We start from the raw sequence: 19,625 nt of genomic DNA, 5'->3' as shown, positions 1-19,625 counted from the left end.
CAGACAAAATGGCTGATGTGATAGCAATCAACAATATTTTTTTTATGTATGCTTAAAAACCTGCTTACCAAGGGGAGCCATATATTCTGAATCCCCTCACTGTCACTTCAGAGTCTTGAAGATAGATGCAGTTTGTTAGAAGAGACTGTACATTTTCATAGCTCTCTGGCTTCAGCTTAGAAACAGAGGGGAAATAGTAAAAGTCCTGCTTGATTAAGTCAGCCATGAATTCCTGGTCAAAGGTCAATTCATGATTTCCTGCTATCACAATCTTGTATTCATAGGGCAGGCTACCTAAAACAGTAAAAAACAAACAAATTACTTGTTTCATGAAAAATCTGATAAAAGCAAACAGATAGACAAAGTGTTATTGGTTCCTGTATTATGCTCACATATTTGAAACAATCAAGCCTACCCCTAATACATGTTGTTGTAACTCCTGCTGATTTCAGGTAAATGACATTACTGTCTTTTTCATGACACACTATGATTTAGCATGCTTAGCATTAATGTGTTGAAATTACTTTCAACTCATCAACCTTAAAAACCAGTCTGCAGACTTCTGCTCTACTATTTACTTCTAGTTAATTGCCATTTGTGCTGCAAGTATCATTTACTGTGACAGTGATGATAACTCTTTGACAGAAATTAGGGTTCAAAGAAGATCAGCTGTAATGCTTCATAAAATCATGTCAGCTCTCTTCTCCCAGAGCTGAGGTCTTTGTCAGCCTGTACTGACACTCAGAACTTGGGTCAGCCAGAGGGGTCTTTGCCCTGACATTAATATGAAGCCTTCAAGCAAGGCATGGATTCAGTTAGGCTGTCAAAAATCCACATCCCACAGTGAAATCTCACTCTTTGCCTCTATCCCATGGTTTTTTTTTCCTGCTCCATTTTCTCAGTGACTCCCTTAGCTCCGTGGACTATAATTTAAAGTGGCTCATGTTCAAGAATATTTTACAACCCGTATTTAGTGAAAAACCTTAGAACAACCTCCTGATGAAGGCAAGAATATATATGCCCACACACATGGGCTCTTCCTGAGAGCAGCACTGAAACAGAAACTTTTCACCTGACTCTCCATATTTGGTTATTCACTGGATTCAGCTCCTGAGAGCTGGCAATGCCTGTCTCAAACAGCTCAGCACAAACCTCCTAAGCACATCTGGGAGGAAACAAAGATGGAAACTGTGCAAAGCTGCATTCGTTAGCTTTGTTTCTGCACTGTTAATTTGTATCAGGATGAAGACTGTCAGAAGAGGGGATTGGGACCAGAAAGAAATATTTTATTGAAAATTAAACCCACCTTGCATAACAGCAATTTTGTGGGGTTTAATTTTAGAAATGCACTGTTGATAACATAAAAATCCATAGCGATGGCCCAACCTTTACCTGGAGGCAGGCTATTTAGAGAATATAAAAAACCAGTTAATATGCAATGGCAAAAGTTGGCATGAGTAGGACTTCAGAATGAAATGCAACAGTGTGATTCAGAGTTATGGAAACAAAAGACAGAACAGTGCTAGCCTAAGAGGTGACACAGGGGTGAACTTTGCCAAATGAAGATGTAGGTGATTCTGAAGTACAAATTTCAGACACTTGGAACACCTGTATTAGGAAATCTGATGGTACAGGTTCCAGTCTTTCCTATGGACCAAATACATATGTACCTTTAGAATATTTAACAAAAACTCTTTTCAGATATTTGTAATTACATGTTAAATGTTCAAGAGTCAATAATTTACCTGAAAGGCTTCTCCTTTTTGCTTCTGAAACACTTAGCATTTAGCAGATGCGTACTCCACCTGTACAAGTTTTCCAGGTGTGTGCACACATACACACACAAGTTAAAAATGTTATTTACATGCTGCAGTATGTATGGGCATTAGGAATAAAGAAAGCTTAAAGGAGTAAAGAAATCCTGTATCCCACAATGTTGTTACCAGCTCCATTTCTGTTCTGTTTGGTAAATCTTTTCCAGCTCATCTGATCCATCCATCTAGCAGCCAAGAAACTGTATGAGCTGGTTATAGTTGTTGCTTCCACTAATGTATTTATGTCATGTCGCTGTCTGTGGGTGTTACTTAGGCAAATTAGCAAATTACTCTAAATGCACAGTTACATTTATTATAGTGGCGGCCAGAGGCACTGCTGTAGTTACAGGTCTGTCAGCTTTTCAATTAACAACTGTGTTTTTCATGAGTATGCATCTCAGTTGTTTGTTTTATTCTTTCGTTCCACACCAGGCTTTGATAAAACTATTTCCTTTTCTTTGTCTCTTTAACTATACTTTTTACCCTTTAAATCTTAATTTTTTTTACTAACAGGGTATTTTCTACTGCTTGTTCATAGATTTAGCAATATTTTGTTCAAACTTTGTTCCTTGGAAGACTTTAGAACATGCTTTGCTTTTTACTCTGAGTGCTCTTGAAATACAGACTTAGGTATAAATCTTTGAAATGTTGTTCCCTACTAGGCACTGCTGTTGTGAAGTTATGTGTAAGGAAGAGATTCCTGTACAATTTGTAGCCCCAGCTTCCTTGGTTAGGAACAGGACATCCCCAAGGGTACATAATCTAGGAACTGTTGTATGGCTATGTTCCTATGCACAGCCCTAGAACAAACACCTTCCCATTTTTTATCCCAACAGCTCTTGATCACAGATAATTAAAACGCTTCCAGATTCATTAGTTATTCCCAGAGCTGCACCCAGGATGGAGTAACTTCATTCAAAAAGACTCTGCAGGGAGTCTTTGTGGCCATGGCACCCTGGCTGTGTTAATCACCAGCGAAACCAGCTGAACAAAGAAAGTGATCTTCTCCATGTAGCACTTGTGAGACCTCCTCTGGAGTGTGGGGTCCCATCCTGGGCTCTTCAGTGGCATTAAAACTTCTAAGAAACTGAGGCACGTCCATCAGAGAGCTGCCAAGATGGTTGGGATGAGGGGAGAGACTGAGATCTGAGGCTGTTCAGAACCAGAGAAGATGAAAGGCAGACCCTGCTGCTGGTCTGCCACCACCTGAGCCCAGGAAAACGCAAGAGCAAGTCCTTCTCAGAGGTGCACAACAAGCAGCAACAGGCACAAGCAAGAACATGCTACAAGGAAAGAATTTTACCATGAGGATGGTAAAAAAGTGAAACAGGTGCCCTGAGCAACTGGGAAATCTCCCTCAAAGGCACTCAGAGTTCAGTGGGCCAAGGTCCTGTCTCTAACCACACCTACTTTGAGGAGGAGGCTGGACTCAATGTCTTCCAGAGGTCCCCTCCATCCTCCATGATTCTCTAGATTCCTGTCAATCCACACTGGAAAACAAACCAGAATTTTGAAGAGCCTGCAATGCTAAAACAAATCCAAACCTCATTTTGTGTTGTGATTGTAATGGAACAAATCTATGGTAGACAGGCAATTTAACAGGACTGGAGAGTATGTTCCATTGACTCTGGTGGAAGTTTCTAATACTATCCATCTAGCAGATAAGTAGGACTAAATCCCCAACTGATAACCAATTAACATTTGATTCTAGTATATGGCTTTGCTGGTGGGCAGGTAGCAAACTCAGTATTAATACAGAAGCTCTGTGTATACAATGATATTAAAGAAAAATTATGGCTATCACAGGAATTCTGCACACATATCCAGGACAAAATTAATTCCCCAGAAAAAAAGTAATGCAGGAAGCATGTAAGAAACAGATCTGCCCTTCAGGAGTGCCAAGAAACACATACAAGAACATATGCTATGGGAGTCAAAGATGTAATTTCAAACAAAGAAAAAAAAGAAGAAAAATTATGAATTTGGGGGAAGTTACATTTTTTTTGTCTGATCTCTTCTTTTGAGCAGCCAAAACAAGCCAAGTGTTTTTGTCCAAAGTCCAGGGATCCTTCTGTTCTTGGCACCTGAGAAGATTCTGCTAAAATATGCCTCTAATCTGGACATAAACTGCAACTAAAATTGGATGGAAAAAATTTACCTAAATATTTTTCTGTATTAAAATGCCACTTGGATGGAATGGGTTATATTTGGAAATTCACATAGTCTTTTTGACATTACCAAGGAAAAAAAAAATGAAGCAAAATGTCCATTTAAAATATTTTGGGGTGAATAAAAATTTCATTTATAGGCAATTTTTTTTTTTTTCCTAAAGTAAGTGCTGGGTTTTTCTCCTCTCATGTTTAATTTGCAAGAAACTAAAATTATTTTCCTCCAAAATCAACCTCTATCCACTTCATCCTATTTGGATTTGGAACGAAACATTTACAAATCAAAATCCTATCAGAAGCACACTGGCTCAGATTCAGCCCTGGGCTTCTGAGCTTTCTCTTTCAGGCCACATTCAACTTTTGCCTTCTGCCAATTTGGAATGGGGGTCCAAGCCACCATCCACTCTGTCAGCCTCTGTCTTAATGTGGGATAAGAGATTTCTCCCATCCTTTTCCTTCTTCTCAGCCACATGACTCTTTATCTCTCCTGCCATATTTTCCCCTTTCCATTTTGTAATCGCCCCTTATATGCAGTAAAACGATGGAGACACATTATCTTGTCCTTAATTTAGCACTTTTAGCAAAAGATACCTTTTTTCTTAGGGAAAACAAAGAACTTGTAGAAGTACAATGCTTTAGATGTCTGTCTGCTTGTCACTCCATATCTGTCTGAAACTGCCCAGCAGTTTGAAAAGCCATTTACTATATAAAGACCTCAGAGGTAATTATGTTCCCTTGAATTTCCTGAAAATGTCTAAGGTAAATAATTCCCAGTCTGAAGGAGAGGTTTCAAAGGAATGAGGTAACTTGGAACCCACAGCGGATCTACAAGACAGGATCCAAGAAGTCAGGCAGCAGTGGCTCTGCTCCCAGACCAACTCATCACACAAAAAATAGGCCCTAAATTTCCTCCATTGATATAATTTCTTATAATTTGAGATTATTTTACTATCAGCAAGCTCAGGTTATTATATTTAACTCATATATAGTCAGCTGTGTTATCGTCTTACAGACTTCTTCACTTCATCCATGGAGTTTTTGCCAGTTTACAGCAAACCTTCCTCAGAAAGTTTCTTAGCTTTTTCATTTGTTCAGGATAAGAATGTGACAGCAGTTCTGGTAATAGAATATGTATAGGAACATATATATTTTTTTAGCTAGGATTATCTTTGTTTATTCCTTTCATTACTGCAGATTACTAATTAAGAAAATCAACCAAACGTCTAATTTTTGCATGTTTATGCACCAATTACAGAATTATTGGAGTAATTTTTAACTTCCAAACTCCAGTAGGTTCTTTTTATGGCAAACATAATTTATACAAAATAACTTGAACTGCTGGGGAGCCATTATTTGGACTACAGGCTGCATAATGCAGCCTGCTGAGAAACACTGTTTGCTATTTCTCTGCAGCTGAGCTTGTTCAAAGCAGAATTCTGTGTGTTTAAGGGTTCATCCTGTTCTATCAGCAACCCAGTAAACCAGATCAACACTGCAAATAATCCAAGTGCAAACTCATGGTGTCCATACTTCAGGCTCCCCTTGTACCAAGTGAGGCATCTTTATCAACTTTGGACCTCCTCTGAAGCTCACAGTTGTTATCAGCTCCCAACTTTGCCAAGCTAAATGCAAACCTGGACAGGCAGATGTGTTTTGCTTCTTTCCTGGTATTTTGTACTGAGCAGAAATTTTAATATTCATTAAAAGCAGACTTAGTGTAAGTGCCCACTAAGTGTGTCTTCCCTCTCATTTCAACCTTTTAGAATACAGCAGTGAGTGATACAGTGGAAAGACTGCATAACTGTCTCAGATTGCTTTTTAGCATTTTAGCATTGCTTTTTGACAGTTCTGTGTTTAAACACTGGGGCTGATGTCTGGGAAATTCACATTAACATACTTTTTGTATGGTGTGTAATCTGGAATAATACTGTAAATTAACACTCCCTCCCAAGTCATCTGTAACCTTCCAGCTCTAGCCATTCTTGCATTGAAAAAGCCAGTAATTATAGCAAACACTAAAACAGCAAACACATAAAACACTGCTCACATTGATAAAACAGGATTCCTTAAAATAGACGAAGGCAAATCAAACTAAAAAAACACCTGATAATAATCCAACTTAGGCTCTTTGATATACTGTGCTTTATACCCACCCACATACATATAATAATTGGTCAAAATTACTTCTAAGGGAAAAGTGGCTTCCTTTTAGCCCCGTTTATTTAATTACCCTGCAATTATGCAGAACTAGCCCAATGCATAACTAGGCCATTAGAGTAGCTGCACTGAATCAAGACAAAAGGTTACATGGATCTGCACCTTCTGTTCACCTGTGGTCTGTAAGAGATGTTATAATTCCTACCACGTCTTTTCTGCCCCCAGAAATATTCTAGTTTTGGTTACAATTTGTATCTGGGGACCACAAAAGGAAAAGAGCTGGGAAAACTGAGTTAAAAAGTAACAATTAAAAAACATCTTACACTTCCTACATGGATCTCTGTGCACACTGATACAGATTTGTATTCAGATCTTCAGATCCCACGGCTAAGCACCACGGAGGTGCTTTCAGCATCTCCCACTTGTCACCTTCTGGAAGAGAAGACTGCAAAGAGCCGTGTGTCATGTCAGCGTACAAGGTGCACAGCACTAATAACCATGTTTAATGTTTGTGTACAGTGCTGTACAATAGGTGTTCAAAGTGCTGTACTGAGAATAATTAGTCCTCCAACACATTCATGTGGTAGGTGGATCAAGCATCATTTTCACAATTTCACAAGAGGGAACAATAAAGAGGCTGTCAAATCTGAAGATGACTAACTAGAATTTGGTTGCCTGTCTTCCTCAGGCTCTTTCAAATATCTCTGCCAGAGGCAATGACAGTTCACAGACTCACATCCCACACCTTTCCAGTTCTGTGGTTGTTCTCTTCACTTCTGGGCCACACTGCCTTCCTAAAGCTACCATTGTCTGCTAGTCTGGAATAAGACTGGGTATTTTTATTCACTTGCTCCTTTGAAGGGTCAGGGATCTCAGTATTTATGAAACCTCTGACTCAGAATCCTGGAGTTTGGCTACTTTGCAATGCATTAGTGGAAAGAGGCAAGCACAGAATTAGTACAAAGTTCAAGAAATCCCCCAGAAGCTCATGGGTTTGGAAGAAGGAAATGAAGGAACAACACTTTAGCATCCATCACCTCTACAGCTTCTCACCACTGGCACAGGAGGTGTACCTGGGAAATAGTTACTTTGGATCATCTTCTCAATACAGGGATGCAACTTAAAAATTCCTCACAGAAGCCAGTTAAATATTCTGAAGTTCCTAGGACATCCTAATTCCCGAGAACTGGAGAAATACTGGGAGAGTGTGTTGCAGTGCAATTTTCTGTGTCTGAGCCTTGGATGTATAAATGCATCAAGCCACCATACATTTAAGAACAGCAGTAAAAAACAACACTTTTTTTAGTATGCCCAGTCATTTAAAATTGACATCTGTTCTAAATCCCTACACAGCTCAATGTTTTTCACTGCATTTCCAAAGCCACTCTTTTGTAAATAGATAATTAATGCTTAAATACTTCTTTCAAGGGGTTTCTACATGAACATAAAAGTAGTGTAATTACTGATGGTCAAAATGGCATGGCTACAATATATAAATTCTAATTCCTTTTGCTGCTCTGAAGCTGTTTTTTTTCATCTTCAACATGATTTTAATCTGGTGTAAATGTGAGTATTACTGAACTTAAAAATATACCTGTTAAGAGAGGAAGAAAAATAATTACTATCATTTTGCAAAGCTGACCAGTAAAGCAAAAGTAAAGCTAAGCCTAGTGACCACAAGTTTTTCTGAAGATCTTTTATCAAGAACTTGAAAAAGTAGAGATGATGTCCATTGAAAAAATCTCTGAGTCTGTCTACAGAATCTAATATTACAGGATTAGATAAAATACAATCTAATTCTAGAAACAGGTATTTCTAGTAGTGCTAGTTACTACAGTTTGTAGACATCTTCCCTCTAAAATACTTTTTAGTCTGAAATAAAAATCTTATCCTTTGTGCTGAATTTGCCTAGGTCAACTTCTGAAATACATGTCAAATAATGTAATACTTTTTTTGTTTGTGTTTGTGTGTGTACAACATGCTTGTAATAGTATTTTCAGGAAAATATTCTGAAGAGCTAATTATTGTTTTCCATAACTCCAAGCCACCTTCTATTTTTTTATTTGCAATTTACCTTGAACTTGAATTTCAAGTAGAAAGTCTGTCTTAGAAACTGGAAAATCTCAAGGAAACACAATGAAACAATATATATTACAAAATGTGTTAGTTTAAGTAATCTTCCCAATCCATGCACAGAAGAGAATTCTCAGAGAAAAGATGGATGTTTTACAGCTTATACCACAGATCATCTATTTAGTTAAATTTCCAGGAAAGTAACCCACAAGCTCAAAGTGACAGCAGGTCTTGGAGCATACACAATTTGGAAATGATATTACAGGCTTGAGCAAAGGGAATTACATGAGCAACTGAGCCAAGCAGGCAATTTCCAGTGCCAACAATATGGGAGATAAAAAATAGAGGTTTTGGAGTCAGTATTTGATGAGTGTACTAAGGCAGGACATATATCTTTGTATTTGTCCTACAACACATTTGATTGACATGCAGGTAGGGAAGAAGGGAATGAATAACAAAATCCAAAATAATGAAATAGCTGCAGATTATTTTTGTCTGTTTGAAGTGTTATCATTAAAATCTCCTCATCATACTGGAAAATTAGCACACGTTTGAAGTCATGCCATGCATTCTTATAAATTATCAGAAAGTTTCCCTGGATTTTTTGCCTTCTGTTCAGTCCTACCATAAAACATACCTTGTGTACTTAATCTTCTTCTGATTCTTCAAAACTGAATTTTTTAATTTGGAAGAAAAATACAGTAAGAGAACAAACTAGATGAAACAAACACAGAGAACAAACACAGATGAAAAAAGGAAAACATTGAGATATGATAACAGGAGAAGGGTCAGTTCAGAAAAAAAAAAGAAGGGAGGGCAGTGAGCAGGTTGGCACTGTTTGTATGCTTTGTAAACTGACTATTCATTCCTTCATTTTCTAAGTTACCCTGAAAAACATCAGCAAAATAGTAATCTCACTTGCAAAAGTGCATCATGATATTTCATGACTGGGCAATAAGACGACAGATGAAACTGAACATAAATTTATGCAGAATAATTTTAAAAATTTGGACAAAAATACACAAACTATAGATGCAGTGATGGGTTCTGAACTAGCTATTACCATTCAGGAAAGACTTCATGGAATTGTATTAGGAAATTTTATGACAATGCCATCTCATTGTTCTATTAAAAACAGAATAATCCACAACACCAGAAAGGAAAAGAGAACGAGGAAATTTCATTGTGCCAGGGAATAAATCTGTAGTGTTCTCAGAACATGTTCTCAGAACTGTTCTCACTCTTTTTAGAAGGATGTGGAACAAAGAGGTACAAAGAGTGACACAGATGATCAAAGGCATTTAAAGACTTCTGAACAATCTTTAGCCAGAAAAATATCTTAAGGGCAGATACAGAAAGAGCCTAAAAATTCTTAAGCAGAATAAAAAGTGATAAATTTTTCATTGGCCTCTTCCAGTATTAGGAATTACCAAATGAAGCTAGTAGGTGACAGGTTCAGAATAAGCACAGTTCATCTCACCATTCCTGTCATATTATGGAACTCTGTTGCAAAACTGTGTCTGTGCTCAAACTTTGCATAGATCCAAAAGGCAATTTAAAAACTCAGAGAAGAAAAATCTATATATTAAATTAAAAGTAATGCTGGACTGCCTACCATAGAAGGCTAAGAAAATAAGCATATCCAGTGATCACCAACATTTTATTTCTTCCACAGAGTTAGACACCAAGCCAGCCCTAGCGAAACCTCAACTCTCTCCCTGAGAAAGGGCTTAGAGAAAAAGACACATGACAGAAAGCAATTAATCACCAGAAAGAACAAACTGAAATGAACTAGAGGGCTTTAGGGGTCAGAAGTATAAAACTTGGTGACTAAAGGGCAGCCAAAACAGAGCACCTGAGCTACCAGCCCCAGCTAGGGACCATACTGGGATCGTAAGTGCCATTAGCCGAGCTGGTGGCCCTCCGGGGTACCAGGGAAAGACATAAAAAGAGAACAGATTTTAGGGGATGACTCATCCAGCCGATGTGCCTCTATTAGCACAACACTTGAGCATGTGCTTGAAAGAACCATAAGGCCCATGGAAGTTAATGATGGTAATGTAAAATAAATTTTCCATCAGACAGGCGCAGGAGTTTTGTGTAAAGTGCAAAGATAAAATCTGAAATTGCTGAAGGGTGAGTTCATCTGGAAAGATGAAACAGAGACCAGAGTGGCACAGACCCAAGAGGGCATGGCAAAACTGAAAAATGAAAGGTGGGAATCAATGCTGCACATAAAGACTTGGAGCAAGAGCAGGAGGAGGGTTTGTATCTTGTGCTTGAGGGGAAGCTGAGATCAAGGGAAGGTGTACCAAACCTAGTGTTTATTACAAGGCAAAACAAAGTCATAATCTAAGGACAGCAGGAGACATGGATTAGACAAAGAACAAAATAAGTGGGAAAGTGAGCCCTGTGCATGAGGAATAAACAGGGAGATCTGGCAGCAGCAAGGAAGAATGTCAGTGGAGGAAAAGTTGGTGCCAGAGTCTGTCAGTTACTTTCTCAAGAAACCAGTAAAATATTAAGGAAGGAGAAGGTTGGGTTGGCTGTGGAGCTGCAAAATTATGGAAGGTACTGGAAGCAGCTATCTAGAAAAATCAAAGCTGTTGGAGACTGATGCCTTCACAAAAAAATGGACAACCAGCAAAACCTTCTGAAATTCCTTCTCAATGGGGATGCTTTTAACCACTCTGCCATTTATTGCAGATTTTGTGAACGCTCAGTATATTCAAGAGTTGAATTAAACTGCTCATTTAAAACAACCAAATAAAAACTTTATTAAAAATTTAAATCTTTATTTTAAATTGCCACGAAACTAAACAAAATCCTTTTAACTTGCTAACTTCCTGTATCTCAAATCTTTTGCTCTTGCAAAAATAGAACTCCAACCAGCAAGATCACCTTTTCCCATGCGCACACTACCATGAAATTGGAAGCATGCCTGAAAAGTCAGAAAATTAAGCCTGTTTTTTGGAATAAAAATGGTGAAGAGAACATCACAGAAATGCCTTTGGAAATCTCCCTACCATTTTGAGAGGATTTCAGCTTACAGACATCTTCAGAACACCGTACAGCTGTGACCAGCAGGGAGGCAGATGGAGAACTGGAGACAAAAGCTGTGCAGCAAGCAATGTGCACAGCCCCATCCTTGCTCACCAGCAATATCCCAAAGCACTTCCCTTCCCACACCAGCAGATAAATAAAATCAGGATTACTTAGAAGGGATAACCATATGGTTTGAATAATTTGTAAATGCTATTTTCAGCACATTACTATAATACTTGGTAGAGACCTACAGAATAGGGTTAAAACTTGCTGTTTTATAACCAACCTGTTCCATTTGGGTGCAGAGAGTTGATGGCTCTATATCAATTATTCCACATGCTGTTCCTACCTTCATAGTCACAGAAAAAAAACAATTGTTCTGTGTGGGGCATATTACTGGGTTCCTGAGCTCAAATAAATATTTATCACCCTTGCTGATAATTATTTTCTAGTAAATATTTGTTTAAATTGTGAAGTCCTGACTTTCCTTTCTAAATTCCAAAAAAAAAAAAAAAAACCACAGCAAAAAAATGCAAATATATTAACTACAAGAAAGAAAATTAACACAAAACCTTGAAATCCGTTACCCTTAAACTGGGTCCTTTCTCTCCCCAACTCCTTCATTCCCTCTCACCTTTTTTTAATTAATGAAGTCTCAGAATCCAGAAGCCACTTTTATTCTAAATTAAGGTATCTGCAATGCTGCAAGAACAGCACTGATGAGGGTTTTTGACTGGATACAGTGCATGCTTTCCAATTTTCACTGTCTTTTTTTTTTTTAGCATATACAAAACATTGCAGAAGCACATGTAAATCATCACACTCTTGCCCAGTGGAACAGAATTTCAGTTAGCAATGCCAAAAGTTGCCTGCAGAAGGCATCTATCTACATCTGGTCTGCTACATCCAAGGCAGCAACCACATGCACACAGGGTTTGCTTTGTTCAGAATTCATCTCTGTGGCGCAGCTGAGCCTCAGATATAAAAAAACCCCACACCTATGAGCCCTCTGGGGTTAAACAGAAAAATGTTTTCAGTCACAACAACCTTTTGAGGGAGGCAGCAAAGCTGTAACAATGTATACAAGAGGTTTTATGTAAATCATTAAAGTCCTCCTGACTTCAATTGTTGCTAACACCAAGAAGTTACTTAATGTACACTTGAGAGTGTGAAGGCAGAACAGATGAATAGTCTCACAAATCCTATTTGCTCAGCTGGAAAAATGCAAAAATATTTGTCGAATCTAAGGAAAAAAAAAAAATCTGATTCCCACTCACTGCCATTCAAACTTAAAAGTCAAATTAATATTCATTATTTTTGAGTGCATGATGGTTTTTAACTGGGAGGCAGAAGGGGCAGATACAACAAGTAAACAAATTTACTGTCGAATCCACACAGAATTCAATACCTACCTAGCCACTCGTTGAATTTTTTTACTTCACTAGGAAGTCCCAGCTCAGTAAAATCACCAGCATGTATTAACACATCTCCATATGGCATTTGGATGGGATCAGTTCTTGAGTGAGTATCAGAAATACAGACAAATCTTGTATATCCTGGAGGCTTCGGAGCATCATGGGGCACCGGATCAACCCTGGAGGAAATGCATCATAACAAGGTTATAAAGTATTTACGTACTCCTTAGTGTCTGCTTTGCAATTCTGGCACTACTATTTTACCTTTACAAAAGATTGCACAGACTTCTAAATCTGCCTGATGGAAGGATTTATTAAAACAAACCTAACACTAATGGGAGGTGTAAAAATTCTTGATGTTCACATCACAACATTTTCAGTATTTGTTGGGTAGATAGATTAATTTAAAGAGATTAAGGAAAAGAGATTGGACTATGGCACTAACTCTGACACAAATACTTACAAATAAATCAAAGGCATTCCCATTTTCAAAGGAAAAGTACTATCTCATTCCATTGTTTAAATATGATTACACTGTACACAGGGAAAAGATTTATTTTAGATATATAAATACATTTAGATGCTTTTTTTATTTCTAATTATAACTTCTTTTCTGCAAGTTACTCAATCTGAGCAAATTTAATTGACGCGTTCTGGAGATACATTTCAGTGTGTTAATGCAAAGCAACATTAAAACTCTCCTAACAGCTGTAAATATATGTTAAAGCCTGACTGTTGTCAGGACAAAGTGATGACTTTCTGGGACTAATTACACTAAATGAAATCAGATGCTGTGAGGGGTGAGGCTGCATTGTTCAGAAGACAATCTCTACATTCAAAACTGAAGAAACAAAAAGATCTGACCCAGTTTGATTAGACTCACTTATAATTTACAAGAGGAAATCAGAGAACACGTCTCTGCTATGGAAGGAATACTTGTTTTCAAATCAATCTTTTTAACCTCAATTCATATTTTGTTTGAATACATAGAAGCAAATCTATGTATATGCAGCTATACTGTATCTGCTACTCCAGTTAGAGAATTCTCATGGAAAAAAATCAAAAAGCATGAGATGCAAGAGTTATGTTAGTGTCACTAGAAACCAGAGAGATATACAGAATTGTTATGAACTATTTTACTTTTTCAACATTTCTTTTGAAAGGGCAAATAAAATTTGTTTTGCTCACTGTTGCAGTATACAGTACATATTTCTATCCTTTGCTGGTTGTGCTTCAATTCCGGAGCTTACTTGTACATAGACAAACTCAGGGGAAAAAAAAATCATAAAGATCTTTGCTTTTAATAATACTACTTCTGTTTACTAGGTATATTTTCAAAAAGCATTTTACTGCTTAAAAGGCATAAGATAATAATCTTTAATCACTCAACCTTTTCTCTGTGTCAAAAAAATTATATGAAATTTATAGGCAGATAACTGAGGTGGTTTTGACAACTTTACAGGATTAGTGAGAGGGTGAGGAACAAATCTAAAACATTGAAATATTGTTAAATAAAGAAAAAGGTCTTAGCAATTTCTACAATGTAACTACAAAACCAGAGTATGAACCAATTATTTTGTATCCATCTTTGCCATATCGAAAGAAGAAATATTGGGTTTTTTACAGCAAAACTGGAGGAGCAGCCTTTTAATACAAACACCTTAGGGTTGTCTTTCTGAAGTTCCAGGTTTTGAGCAGAAAGTAGCTAAATATGAGCTGAGGGGTAAACCCAGCTGTGATCAAATCCTACCTGATGAACTACATGCCAGGGGCATATGTAAGCAGGGATGTAGTGGGAACTCCAAAATTTGGGTGGCAAAGAGTGCAGTGCTTGGACTCCAAGCAGCTGGAAACAGCTCGTGTAGGACATGTGGGGAAGGGCAGATGAAGGAGAAGGATTGAGATGCTAAAAATGCCTCTGTTTTGGAGGAGGAGAAAGCTACACAGGGCAAGATCCAGGGTAGGCAGCAGGGGTGCAGAGGAATGTGGGTGGTGAATGGTGGGGCTCAGACTGGGGGGGTAAGGATTTGCCCCCAGGTGGGAGCCGTATGAAGGAAGATGCAGTCATTTCACAAAATGAACTGGGATGGTTGGATAAAAATGATGAGGGGCTGACCTTAGCTATCACTGTAGCTGTTCAAGCTAAAAGAATTAAACATCAGTCCAGTAAACTGAATTATTGCTCTCCCTGCCCAACACTTCCCAAAGCTAGTTACAGATGGCATTACTGAGCCAGCTTTAAATCATGGATAATGCCTTGGCAAACCTAAGAATATGGACTTGTCTAAAACACCACTTTTTGACTTTTCAAGGTAGGGTAGCCTTTAAAGCAGGTACAGCTTCTCCTTCAGAAGTCTTTTAAAGCCCAGCAAAGCAGTGAGGTGGGTGTTAGGGAGCAGTGTACGTTTCACATAGGAAGCTGTGTGGAAAGAACAGCAGACTTACCATGGCAACCCCATGCAGCACATAATGCACAAGCTTTGGATGGGGATGGGGACAGCATTTTCCTGGTTGCTGAGGTATGTGTAACTTTTAAATTCTCTGCAATAAGCCAGAGAATTTTCATGGGAAAAAGGCATCAATACAAAAAACCCACCCAAATAAATGAGATGCAGATTTCTCATGTTGAAGTGATATGCACGCACTGAGACCATATATAGATAAAAGCATATGTCAGGTTTCACAAGCTCATCTAAGTTGTATTACTGGAAATAATTTCTGAAGGCTCAATCCCCATATTCTTGTGTAATGCGTTCCCACAGCAGCTGTCACACCAACACCCAATACACATCTTGCAGCATGAGCAGAGGAATACAAATCTGTTGATTATTTCTGTGCAAATGCTTTTGTTTTTCTTTACATCAGTAGGAAAACTTGCAGAGAAACTGAAAAGCGAAGTTGGAACATCTCAGAGCAAAAACTTCCAGAGGTTAGTTTATACACTAGATTTCAGTACTACTTTAGGAAGGAGTGAGACAGGCACTTTCCAGAAATGACTGATGGACTTGAAAACACAGGCAAAATTTACCATCCTCCTTGTCAGAGGCGACCCAGTCATCTCACAAGCACAGGGATGCCAGACTACGACAGGTCTAGAAAGGGCTGTCAGCATGTTCTGGGAGCTAAAACATCAAATAAGTAATCCAAACCTGCACAGAGGACCAAGGAAGAGCTGCAACAAGACTGAATCCAGAAGAAAAGGAGCATACAACCCTCCTCCTACCCTGTGGTGAAAGTAGTTTACTGAGAGTTCAGATGTTAACAGGACTGTGTGAAATGTTTATGATTGCCTGCAACATCACTAATGGAGGTATTTTGAACCATGCACAAAGCCTGGAGTTAAGGACAAAACTTACATGCACAGAAGCAGGGCTAGGATTTCACCCACAACAATCATGTGAATAAAAGGTGCTTTTGTCACCCTTTTAATGTCTACTTCTCCCTTCTTTGTTACTATTCTATTCACTGGTAGGAAGAAAAAGCAATCCTACTGGTATTCAGAAACATTATTTACTATTTCTGTACAAAGAAAAAGCATAGGTCAGATTGTGGTATATGTTTCAATTGATTTGGCCTGTTTTTTCTATATGCACAAGCTTCTTCAATAGTATTAATCATTCATGAGAGATTACTGAACTCTTCTGAGGAACTGTTTTCTAAGGATATCTTATTTTCAACTCCTTGCTTGGGTGCTGGGTTTCAATCATGTAGTTGACTGCCTAAGATTCCAGTACTACAATTTCTTACTGGTTAGAAGTTTAAGCAGTATATTGTTGAGAACCAAGTAAATACTACTAAATAACTTATTTTCAGCCCAGTAAAAACATTTAGTTTTTAAGATCAGGAAACAAATTCCTGAGTGCCCAGGAGCTGTCTGAAAATTCAGAAAGAATAGCTAAGCCTCAACAAATCAGGCAACCTGCATTTGGCATTTTCATTTGTAAAAGTATTTCTGAACCCACATTTGTTTTTTTGTATTTTTTCTACCATTTACCAGCTCTATAAACAAAAGATGTTTCCCAGTACTAACACTCAACTCACTTTACTGTTTGCATTTCAGTAGGATCTAAAAAACCCCAACACAGACCATAATATACTGCCCCCAAAAACCGAGTATTTGCTCACCATCTTGATATACACGTTAGTCATCAGATTTTTTAATATAATCTGATTTATGCCAAAGAAGCATTCACTAAATAGATACACAGCATTCAACCAGTCACAAGTGCTGAGGTTTTTAACTGCAGAAATAATGACCTATGTTTTTAAGTTATCAAATCATATTAAATACCAAAAATGTAAACTAAGTGACTATTTGTTCAGTCTTCCTAAAGGAAAAGGGTTCTCTTTAAACAATGAAAACCAGCCATCTGATCTAAAGATAAGGCTGCTTCTCTCTTTAATAAACACAATAAAATGGTGCAGACATTTTTATTCCCTATAAAAATATTTTACAGTAGAATTTTATACTTAATTTATTTGTAATAGCTTTACTGTTTTGCTCTTCCTTCTGGCTTTAAACTTTATGGTTAAACTTTAAGGTTTAATTTCGTAATTATAATTCTCCAGTTTACGTTACAAGTAAATCATCTAGAGCAGTCAATTTTACTGATGTTGTTGTTATATAAAAAGTCAGAAACAAACACATTATTTTAATTACTCTTTAAGCACTTGGCACTTTTGGAAAGTAAGTTTTCGGGTGGGTGCCCACAGTATTTTATGCATTGATAAGATTTTTCCCTTGTATGCAGCTGTAATATAACCAACCAAACAGAATGTGTGCTACACACATCCCGGCTTGGTATTTTCAGAAGCCATGTACATCAATATGCAAGAGCAAAAAGCAAACAAATGTTATTAAGATTGCAGAAAGTATCATCCTTGTAGCATCTCGTGTTTTATTGCCACCACTTGTTTTTTATTTCTCTTTTTAATACCTAAGTACTATGTATTACCCTTACATCAATGAGGGAATCTATCTCCCATCTTTTAACAAAGTACTTTTCAAATGGACTGATTTCTTGTCATTATAGTAAATATTATTAGAAAGGCAGCAGAATAGTGTTCCTTGAATTCTTTTTGACTGATCCATCAAATACCACATTGACAAGGCAATAACTATTCCAAAGGCTGTGCCGGAGCAATAACAGCACTGTAATACTTACATTTGCACATGTGGGGGCTGGAAGCGTCCCTGGTTAATGTTGTAGAACGTGAAAGCCTGTGTGGGGTTGGAGCTGTACTCATCCACCTCGATGATGAGCCGGCTGTGCTGGTGCCTCCTGGCTGCCATGATGTGGGACTGGGCGAAGGCCATGTCTGCGTGTGAGGCCAGCGCCCTCAGGCCACCATCTCTGCTATCTCCCTGCTGCGGGGGCCAGCACCATGACAGCCCCCGGCCTGGCCAGCACGCTCCCCTTCCAAACACCTGCAGCACAGGGGAGACACGCAGCGTGACTCTCGGACACCTCCTCGGCTCACAATTTGCTTTATGGAACGTGAGGTGAAGGCAGAGGGATGAAAACAGACTGCTCAAAGTACATGAACTTTTTCAGCTCAGCAACGTGATGAACATGCTTTAATTAGGGGTGGGAAGCACAGAGTGAAAGTAAACTTGCTACAGAACATAGCTCAAGTACTTCAGACTTTCAATCCAAACCCAAAAGACAAGACCGTCACTCAGAAAGCCACATAAAATCACAATGTTTTTCCAGCACAATCATTTACTTTCTTTTTTTTTTTTTTTTCATAGAACTGATGAAGTTTTATTCCCCATCCTCCCTCAGAAAACCCCCACCAAACCTGTAATGGAATACATTACTATGCACAACTTAAATGCAAGTTAATTGAACAAGAACTAATTTAACTAAATTTTCCCAAACTCTGTGAATTTTACTATGGAGCAGTATTGCAAGTGCCTGTTCCTTACATCAGCAGAGGAGTGAATGGCTTTCCGTGCACTCGATCCTGGTTCTACAGAATCACTGAAGGAACTCACAATTCTTTGAGTGAAGGACATAAATATGAAGGGCTCCCCACTTCAAACACTTTTCAGTCAGTACTACCCCAGCATTCTGGGTTCACAGGAAAACAGACGGATTCCAAGGCAACACAGTTAAATGTTACTAAATATTAAAAAAATGTAAAATCCATACAGGTTTTATGTTTGGGAATAAATTTTTCCCCGAAGGTTATGCAGTACCGAAAATGGGTAGGGGAAGAACATGAGACCAACTGGAATGCAAAGAGCATCCCCTAGAAACAGCAGAAAGTAATTTAAATGTGAATTTTACTCTTATTTCCCAGTTTTAATAAAAAAATGGATTATAAGATATAAAGGTGGATAATTTTACAGTATAACTTTGCATCCTTTTTAAAAGTTGTCTGACTTAAATATTGACTTTCATGCAAGCAGGGGCTCTTCTAGGGAATACAAGCAATCTGATTCAAAGATGTATTTCATAAAAACCCATGCTAGAATGCAACAATTCACTTAATATGCAGAGTTTTGGACAGCAGGACTAGAAGTATTTTCTGTGACCCTGCTGATGTGCCCTTCTGCCATTCTGAAGGGACCACTACTGAGAGTGATGGATGAGGGAGACTTTCCAGCCACTCAGATTTTTAAGCTATTTACAAGTACTTTGGTCCAATTCAGTTTAGTGGCAGTCAAGCACTTAAGCATCTTTAAAAATCTGGGCTGCAGCCCTCTGCTTAACTACCACAGTTGTTAAGCGCTCCAAGAAGTGGCAGAGTATTTTTGTTTGGGGAAATCTTGATCTCAGGAAGCTGAAATGAAAGACTCAGCTTGGTTTTTGTCACTGGCTGAATGGCTGTGAGATGATGACAACTTGCTGTCACTAACAAGCCACAGCAAAACAGCCTCGGAATAAAGGAGCAGATTCCTACATGCCCTCCCCTAGAAAGGAGTGGTAAGGAAATGCTAGAATAAC

General features: G+C 38.2%; 1 protein-coding gene across 6 annotated transcripts in view; it reads right to left on the bottom strand.

Moving 5' to 3' along the window:
- The window catches only part of MPPED1 (metallophosphoesterase domain containing 1), a 61,243-nt gene that overhangs the window by 29,866 nt on the left and 11,752 nt on the right, over positions 1-19,625 (bottom strand). For all 6 annotated transcript variants that reach the window (XM_053978225.1, XM_053978224.1, XM_053978227.1 and 3 more), the window contains 3 exons: positions 17,838-18,100; positions 12,670-12,851; positions 69-294 (listed from right to left, as the gene is read on the bottom strand). In XM_053978225.1, the coding sequence (XP_053834200.1) occupies positions 69-294; positions 12,670-12,851; positions 17,838-17,989 (560 nt within the window). In that variant the 5' untranslated portion in view covers positions 17,990-18,100. The remainder of the gene's footprint in view (positions 1-68; positions 295-12,669; positions 12,852-17,837; positions 18,101-19,625) is intronic.

The sequence above is a fragment of the Vidua macroura genome, chromosome 5, assembly GCF_024509145.1.
Source record: "Vidua macroura isolate BioBank_ID:100142 chromosome 5, ASM2450914v1, whole genome shotgun sequence".
Lineage (NCBI taxonomy): Eukaryota > Metazoa > Chordata > Aves > Passeriformes > Viduidae > Vidua > Vidua macroura.
Note: the sequence above shows the minus strand (reverse complement) of the source record. Positions and strands in the feature narration are given on the sequence as shown.